This window comes from Protomyctophum bolini (genome assembly GCF_963924005.1).
Source record: "Protomyctophum bolini genome assembly, chromosome: 20".
Taxonomy (NCBI): Eukaryota; Metazoa; Chordata; class Actinopteri; order Myctophiformes; family Myctophidae; genus Protomyctophum; species Protomyctophum bolini.
Window position 1 is genome coordinate 21,839,272 of NC_137881.1, and position 10,000 is coordinate 21,849,271.

Sequence of the window (10,000 nt, forward strand, 5' to 3'; positions counted from 1 at the left end):
CTTAATGCAGAACGTCTTACAGTAAACATGGACAACACATGGTAATACATCATATACATAGAAAGTCATCAATGATCATAAGCAATTCAGAACCTAATATCCGTCTAACAATAGAATACCTGTAATGAAGCTATGAGTATACACTATAGAGTGCTATGTCTACATAAAATACTATTTAAGTTAGATAAGTTTAGCCTTAGCATACGACTGTAAGCTTGTCGAGGCTAGGGCAAGTGCTACGGGCTAAGATGGAGTCTGAAGTGTCATGGGTGAGGTTTAGATTGAACCCAAATGCAAAGCCACAGTAGAAAGAGTACATTTCAGAATTTAATAACAGAAAAATAGCAATTCTTACAGCAAATTGCAGGCAGTATAACAGCAGTCCAAAATGCAAAACTTACAAAGACAAATTATGCAGGCAAATAAAGAACAGCAGCGAAGAACAGCAGTTCAAAAATGCAAAGCTTACAATGAAGAATGCAGGCAGTACATTTATCAAAGGGTCCAAAAACGCAAAGAGTCCAGGTACAAAGCACCGATAAATCCAAGACCAAACACAAAAGCGACAAAGTAGAACCTGACAGTGTGTGAAAGGAGTCAAGTTTTATAGGTGGTGGGTTGATTGCAGAAGTGTCCTCAGGTGTGAAAGGGCCCGGGGCATGGCACTGTTGGGCTGATATGAGAGAGTGTGAGCAGGTGTGTGGCAAGGACTGAGAGATGGAAAGGAATGTGTGAGTGGCTGAAGTGGAAGTTCATTCCATAGTTTTGGAGCCAGAAGGGAGAATTTGGAACGTGTGGAGCGCTGTCCAGGGTGTTTTAGAGAAGGGAGAAGAGTCTCAGATGTGTGGAGCGTTGTCCCGTCTATTTTACTAAAGTTTCTGCCAGCCGCCCTGTGTTGGCTGATCTGAGTGAGCTGGGGGTGGGGGTGGTGGGTGCATGGGGTTGTAGGGTTGGATCAGGCAGACCGTGACTGTTTAGCCCAACGTACTAACAGCCCGACAGGCATTAGTCCGACACCCTATACCACAAACCCTAACCTGACACTAACCTCACAGGGAAGCCAGGTGAGTCTTAACCAGCCAATGTGTCTTAACCGGCAACGCATGTGGCCGGGACGAAGTCATTGGATTATTTTCCATTTTCATTTTTTCATGTCATATGAAAGCAGGGAATCATAGCTTGCAATTGACATATTGGTTGTTTAGTTTGACCCACCAGTTTGCCTTGCAGAAAACAGCGAGTTGAGAAAACAGGCTTGAAAGGTTCACTTCTGTGGAACATTACACCAGCTACATGTTTAAGCATTTATTTCATATTTACATGTCGATTTCAACTCTGACATTTATTTCAGACATGCTCTAGATTTGAACGATGCCTAATGATTTAACGTTGCCATATAGCACCCGTTTTAACTGTCAGCCGGGGTCCCACATGGAGATCTGTGTATGTGCCTGTGTGCCTGTGTGTGTGAAGACCCACTGCTTACGCATGTTTCATGATAAATGTTTTTATGTGATGTATTCCCATGCTTTTTGGTTCTTGCTTAATGTAAGTCGCTCTGGATTAAGAGCGTCTGCTAAATGCCTAAATTGTAAATTGTTGAGCCTCAATTGGCTGAGGCAGAGGCTGGAAATTGCACAGGTGAAAGGAGTTGGCCTCATTAGGCCCACTGGCAGAGCCTGGCCAGAGCCGTTTGTGGTGGTTCTGGAGAACCGTGTGTCGAATGTGAAGTCGGTGGGTCAAACGGTTCTCCAGTTGCGTGCATTACGAACGTACACACACGTACGCAGAGACGTGGCGCATTTTTAGTAGGATAAACCAAGGAGGCCTCAAAGCCCTCTTTATGGAGCACGTGCAGTACACAGGAAATCAGAGCTCACTGTGTCCTGCACAGCATCTAATCTATTTAAAAAGTCTGCGGTGACTTTAACAAAAGACGGAAGGTTGAATACCAACTGTTTGATCTGTAAATCAATATATTTAGACATAGGCTCAGTCAAAGACTGAGTTCCCGCTGCCACCCTTAGATCTCCATATATGGAGCTGACCTATTCTGTCATTCCATATGTTGATCTGACCTCATCAAACCCTGTACACTCAAGACAAGACACGCTCCATATATGGCCAGATCTCATCAAACCCTGTATACTCAAGACACTGCCCCCGCTGCCACCCTTAGATCTCCATATATGGAGCTGACCTGTTCTGACATTCCATATCTTGATCTGACCTCATCAAACCCTGTACACTCAAGACGTGTTCCATATATGGCCGGTACAGAATTCATTCAATATGTTGAGCTGACCGCCCATGACAAAGCGCCAGCGCTCACCCAGCAGTCTGCTGTCATCCAGGCGGATGCGAGCACGCGACCTTGAGGTCGCTTCTCGCCCGCATAGCGTCTTACTGGTACTATAACTACAACTTGACGTCACTGTGTTATGTAACGTAGATAGCATTTCATGTAGACCGCACTCTATAGTATATATGCATATAGTTTCATTATATAGATATTCCACTGTTAGGTTTTTACTAGCTTACGTATGATTCATGATCACTATTTGTTATGTATATGATGCATTACCATGTTTTTGTTCTTGCTTACTGTAAATTGCTCTGGATTATTGCCTAAATTGTAATTGTAAATTGTCACTGAGCCACGGTGATAAGAGACTCACCGCTCACCCAAACACATCTCTCTGTTTTTACTAACCAGAAACGGTGGTCACCTTACCACCTAAAACTGGAGTAGCCTATAGGCACATTCATGCTGCCCCTCTCTCTCTCTCTCTCTCTCTCTCTGGGAAGAAGAGGACTTCTTCTGCACAGTTTATGGAGACCAGGCAGACCGTGGCATTTCTCTCATGTCCACCAGAGGGAGCCAGAAAGCCCTTGCTCGTGATGTAGGCAGCGGTGGCCGAGTGGATTGCGGAGCGGTCTAGATACCGGAAGGTCGCCAGTTCGAATCAGCGATCCGACACGTTAAAAATTACCACCGTTGAAGTGCCCTTGGACAAGGCATTGAACCTCTACCATGAAATGCTCCATGTGGGCCTTGCTGTAAACAAGTATCTGATGCTTAGTCGAGTTACCCTTGGTAAACTTGATTTACCAGAACGCATTTCTTTCTTCTTCTTCTCAGACTCAATCCCATCAGACCCTGGACATGATCATCACTACTCGACCAACTGCAAGCAAACACAATCTATCTGGTAATACATCAATAACATCATATACATATATGTATACGTATATGTTAGCAGGCCAGGCCCAAAGCCTGCCATAAGTGCAGTTTCCATGGCTCTTCTTAAGAGTATAGGGGCTAAGGGGGAAAGTGATCACTGCAGTTAGGTGGATCCTGGACAGCCTGACGATTTTGACGAAGGCTCCAGGGGGCAAGTAATGTCTCCCCTCAAAAGAGATGAAGGGAGGGGAGAAGATGCCAGAGGGCAGAGAAAGGAATGGTGTGTGTGTGTGTGTGTGTGTGTGTGTGTGTGTGTGTGTGTGTGTGTGTGTGTGTGTGTGTGTGTGTGTGTGTGTGTGTGTGTGTGTGTGTGTGTGTGCATCGGTGCATGTGTGCATGTGCGTACCGTGACAGGGAGTATGTGCGTCGTCGTCAGCTCTCCACTGCGTGCGTGGGTCATGTGACCTGGGCTGAGGTCGAGGGGAGGAGTCTCATCATCCTGGTACCGATACTTCTACAGACAGACAGACAGACAGACCATCAGTTACTAATATACAAGAGGCGGGGGTGCATGGTGCTTCTATAGAAGAAAGGTCTCATGTCATGGTGAAAATATGGTCCAAAGACCCACCCGGATCGGGTCAATTATACCTATTCAGGATCAGATCCCATTTTAATTGGCCCCGTTTCGGGTAAATTTGAGGCCCCCCTCTAAAATGAGATGAGGCATCTCAAGGGGATTATCCTTTCAATAAAGGTATAAATTGGAATGTTTCTCGGCTCTGTTTGTATATATATAGTTTCGGACCGGGACCCGTACTACCCTCTACTCTAAACAAACATTAAAAGTTCATAGACTTGGCTGCCACTCTAGGTTTGTTTTCACGGCCAACACGGCCCCATCTAGTATAGTTTGGTGCAGAATAATTTTGAAGAAAGAAAATCATTATTAAGCATTAACCTACTATCTAAGGGGTCATCCTAGGCGATCTGTGATTGTGAAAATCACACCCGTGTGAAATTTTGGGACGCTCTTGTGTCGACTCATCGTACAACAATTTATGTTAGCGGACATTTGACATTGCTACATAAGGTACATAATTAAGGTGGTCCCTATTGCTCAGCCGATTTGCTCGTTTACATATGGCGTAAGTTTTCCCTTCAATGTCAATGGTGTTTAATGTTTTAATGTTTAATTTACGTCAATGTTTAGCGGAATTATCAGCTCTTATCATCATACATCATCATGCATCATCTCAGACTGGCCAATCAGAATGCCTGTTGCCTGTGATTGGTTAGCTGATTTGCTCGTTTGATGTAAATTTTCCCTTCAATGTCAATTATTTATTTAACAGGGACAATGCACATTAATCAACCCGTCATTTTGCAAATCCATGTTAATGAGCCAGAGTTAGCTATAGGCAAATTTCCATCTGTAGTCTGTAGTTTGTAGTCTGCAGTCTGTAGTTTGATGTTTAATTTACGTCAGAATTCCGCTAAATATATTTAGCGGAATTCTGACGTCTTTTTTCCGTTCATTGTCAATGGCAAATCTTGACTGAGACGTGTGGGGACAATAGCTGTTCATAGAGGGGCTAGCAGCGCTAAACCCACATAAACAAACATTTAAAGTCCATAGACTTGGCTGGCACTGGCTGCCATATGATGCAATTCCGAAAGCTAGACATGAAGGCCCTCAAAGAGTTTTAAATATTGTTTCTAATGACGAAACCTGCCTACGGATGATGTCAAGGCAGTCCACAGCCACACATTCACGTCAAGCAGCTTCAAGTCCCACGCATCCACTCTGTGCGTTTGTCTGTGAATCTGTTTTGTCTCTATCTCCAAGCAGTGTTGCTTTTGACAGCATTGATTTTAGTTATCATAGTCTCTTGAATGGTTTTCATTTAGTTTTAGTCACATTTTACGTCTTAGTTTTAGTCGACAAAATCAACACTGTCTCCAAGATAGGCTACTGTACAGGACACGTTTAAGGAAGAAATCGACCAATGGCTTCTGGTGTGGTTTGGAGAAAAAAAAACACACCCATTTGACATCGTATCAATGCGCACTGCGCAGCTACTGCACTGCTGTTATAACCCGGCATTGACACATATCTTAATTACGTCACCATCAGTATATGTAAGTAATCAGTGTTTACTTTTTACCGTAGGTTTTACTCTCAAGTCTCGGGTGAGAAAAGCATGCTGGACAGAGTGGTGCTGGCTGATGACGTATCAGCAACAACGTGGCTACGTAACAGGTGATGTTATGAAATACGAGTCTACTGCCTGCTGGCCAGACTGAGTAACAAAGTGACAATTACAAATCCACGTAACGCAGCGATTTAGGCTGTAACCCAGACTATGAAAATGCAGCAACCAGCAACGAGGTGCTTAAATCCCGGAAGTGACGCCTGAGATAGTGATCTCTTGAAGGCGATTGATGCGAATTTCTGGTTGCACCCACCAATGAGACAGAGAGAGTAGACAGACATGATGATGTCACTGGTATAGGCAGGTTTCTGAACCGATGAGACCACAGTGAGTAGACAGAAATGATGATGTCACTGCTAGGCAGTGAACATGGAAAGGGTGTCATCTTCGTGAGGACCAATTATATGGAGATAATGGTAAAAAAAATGGGTGAAATGGTCCTTTAATTAAAAGTCGTTAATTTTACCAGAACAAATGTCTATGGCGGTTCATGCAATGCATTATGGGTATTTAACCAATTATATGCCACCACTATTGACGGCACTCTGGAGCCAGTGCCAACAGAATATACGAAAAAGGCCATGAAGAAGACCCTGTGAAACAGCCCTGAGAACCGAAAGTAGTAATCAGCCATTTTCGAGTCACTGTGCGTCCCCTTCTCTATATATCCATATATGGCCACTGCCAGTACATAATTCATTCCATATGTTGATCTGACCCCCCATGCCAAAGCACCATAGCGCTCGCCCAGCAGTCTGCCGTCACCCAATGCACGCGGATGCGTGTACGCTTCTCGCCCTCAGGGCGACTTATGCTACTGGTTTAAAATGAAAACCTGCATTTCCCATACACCTCGTGACACGCTCCATATATGGCCGTCTCCATATATGAAGATCACAACGCTGACATCATCAAACCCCTATAGCCATACATGGAGAACACCTAGATCTGCATATGGAGCCGGCCAGCAACTCTACATCTGACCTCACGGACACCAAACTAATTTAACTCCTGCTTCTTAACTGTGACATATTAACAAGCTCTGTTGTTTCAGTGCGACCTCACCCATAGTCACTGGTCACTAGTCACTGGTAGTATATTTCTGGATTAATAGACATCAACAAAATACGAGAACATCTGGTACAGCCGGGTTTAAGCTCTATATACGAGAATTCTCGAATCTGGCATAGATTGTGTTAAAGCTCATGTTGCAATGCATGGGTATTTAATGCACATGTTGCTATGCATTATGGGTATTTAATACACATGTTGCTATGCTAACACTAATGCTAAGCTAAGTCTCTCTGAGTTGACATGTCGAGGAAGACACGTATATACCACACACACACACACACACACACACACACACACACACACGCACACACAGCTAGTGCAACACATTGAAGTAAATGATAGTCTGAACGATTGAAAAATATTGTACGGACAGACACACACACACACACACACACACACACACACACACACACACACACACACACACACACACACACACACACACACACAGAGCTATATAGTGCAACAGATGCACACAGTAAATGATAGTCTGAATTGATTAAAAAATATTGTACACACACACACACACACACACACACACACACACACACACACACACACACACAGCTAGTGCAACAGATGCACACAGTAAATGATGTCTGAATTGATTGAAAAATATTGTATGGACACACACACACACACACACACATGCACGTGGGTCTGCTTACCTTTGTGGTGACGATGCACAGACAGTCCATGAGAAGACACACACACTCACACACGCACACACATCACGTAGGCACACGCACACCATAGGCGCACACACACACACACACACACACACACACACACACACACACACACGCACACGCACACGCACGCACACACACACACACACACACACACACACACACACACACACTTCTCTCTCTCTCTCTCTCACGCTCTCGCTCTCTCTCTCTCTTTCTGTGTAAAACAGATGTCGATCTCTCACTCTCTCTCTCACTCCCTCTCCCCCTCTCTCCCCCCTTTCCTCCGTCTGTCTGTCTGTCTGTCTGTCGGTCCGTCTGTCTGTCTGTGTCTGTCCTCCACCGCTCCTCTGTCTGTCTTTCTGTCCGCCCGCGAATGAATGAAGCCACAGAAATGAGGGGGGAGGGGGGCGAGAGACAATACTGAACAGAGAGAGAGAGAGAGAGAGAGAGAGAGAGAGAGAGAGAGAGAGAGAGAGAGAGAGAGAGAGAGATGGGAGGGATAGACAGACAGGATGTAGTTGCTATGGTAACCATGGTATTATGCAGCTGTTGCCCAGTGATGTGCTGCAGCTGTTGCTATGGAAACAGAGGAGGGGTGTCGCCATGTGGGTTAGTTACATGTGTGCGTGCGTGTTGCTGTCATCTTCATTTAATTTATTATTACTATTACTACTATTTACTTTAAAGATGGAGTGCCATGATTTTTTTCCACCCTAAAACATGATCATCAGATATTATTATTATTGTATAAGGAGGATTTTCTTCTTCAAAAAAGTGTACAGTAAGCTATTTGTTAAAATGTCATTTCTATGTGGACACGCCCACCAGTTCATTAAGTATGCCTGGTTTTCCTGGTGGGTGGTGATCCACTTGAACTGAAGCCCCACCCACAGCTGTTTGTGTTTCGCGAGGGGATGATATTGTGATGTCAGTATACTGTTTTTTTTCATTAGCATGTTTGACTGTTTGTTTCAGCCTCCAAGAAGAAACCTTAAATACAAAGGGAAGACATCATTGCACATAACAACCACACCAAGGAGTCTAATGAAGTAATGTAACCTCATAAACACATTAAAAACTGGAAAAAATACAAAAATCATGGCACTCCTCCTGCTTAACGTTCAGTAACTGTTTAATTCACAGACCTTTGCGGTCATACATGTCAGGCATCAGTCTGACAACCGTATGATCCTGAACTGCATACGGCATGCCATCCACCCTCACCTGAGGGAGAACCAAAACGGATTTTGAGAGGGGAGAACTACCGTGGAACTATACCCACATCTTAGTCCTATAAGGAGAAACGTGGAGGAGGTTGAAAGGAACGACCTTACTGCCGTGTTGTGCTTTATCGACTTAAAAAAGGCCATCCATAGAGGCACGATGATGAAGATCCATAAGGCCTACGGTGTCCCTCCCAACTTACTCCGGGCAATAGAGACCATGTATTAAGGAACAAGGACCGAGGTGGATACCCCAGATGGCAACAGTTAGGAGTTTGACATCATGGCTGCAGCGTTACTGCATGAAGGGAACACCCTAGCCCCCTTCGTCTTCGTCATTGTCCTGGACTACGCGTTAAGGAAGGCCATTAATGGATGAGAGCAGGATCTTGGGCTCACCATAACACCAAGGAGGTCGAGACAACACGTCAGGACGTCAGACAGTAATAACAAACGGGCACCGGTCACGAGGACGTCAGACAGTAACAACACACGGGCACCGGTCACGAGGACGTCAGACAGTAACAACACACGGGCACGAGGACGTCAGACAGTAATAACACACGGGCACAGGTCACGAGGACGTCAGACAGTAATAACAAACGGGCACCGGTCACGAGGACGTCGGACAGTAACAACACACGGGCACGAGGACGTCAGACAGTAATAACACACGGGCACCGGTCACGAGGACGTCAGACAGTAACAACACACGGGCACGAGGACGGCAGACAGTAATAACACACGGGCACCGGTCACGAGGACGTCAGACAGTAACAACACACGGGCACGAGGACGTCAGACAGTAATAACACACGGGCACGAGGACTTCAGACAGTAATAACACACGGGCACGAGGACGTCAGACAGTAATAACAAACGGGCACCGGTCACGAGGACGTCAGACAGTAACAACACACGGGCACGAGGACGTCAGACAGTAATAATAACATACGTGCACCAATCACGAGGACGTCAGACAGTAATAACACACGGGCACCGGTCACATGCACGTCAGACAGTAACAAGTAAACACACGGGCACCGGTCACGAGGACGTCAGACAGTAATAACACACGGGCACCGGTCACGAGGACGTCAGACAGTAATAACACACGGGCACCGGTCACGAGGACGTCAGACAGTAATAACACACGGGCACCGGTCACGAGGACGTCAGACAGTAATAACACACGCGGATGTACTCAAGAATGACGCAGGAGCGCAAACTACCAATGAGCTGCATGGCCAGAGTACGGAGTATACCAGGAGGACTGGAAGCAACGATGGAGGGCTCCTCTGAGGACGACCTCGACTAGAGGGTGTACCTAAACTAAATTGTAATTGAGTAACATGTGTGTTGTATCATCAGGTGTGCGTGCGTGCGTGCGTGCGTGCGTGCGTGCGTGCGTGCGTTCGTTCCTACCAGATCATGTGTGTTTTCTGTCCTCGCCGTTTGGATTTCACACGTCAGCTCATAGAACTCCTGGATGTCTGTTACACACACACACATGCACGCGCACACACACACACACACACACACACACACACACACACACACACACACACACACACACACACACACACACACATACACATACACACGTGGGTT

General features: G+C 45.6%; 1 protein-coding gene across 1 annotated transcript in view; it reads right to left on the reverse strand.

The window, feature by feature from the left end:
• Positions 1-10,000, reverse strand: part of LOC308335253 (disks large homolog 4-like) — a gene marked incomplete at both ends in the record, with an annotated part of 28,252 nt that overhangs the window by 15,871 nt on the left and 2,381 nt on the right. Inside the window, 2 exons of the mRNA XM_080792271.1 lie at positions 3,591-3,698; positions 9,815-9,882. Coding sequence (XP_080648397.1) covers positions 3,591-3,698; positions 9,815-9,882 — 176 coding nt within the window. The remainder of the gene's footprint in view (positions 1-3,590; positions 3,699-9,814; positions 9,883-10,000) is intronic.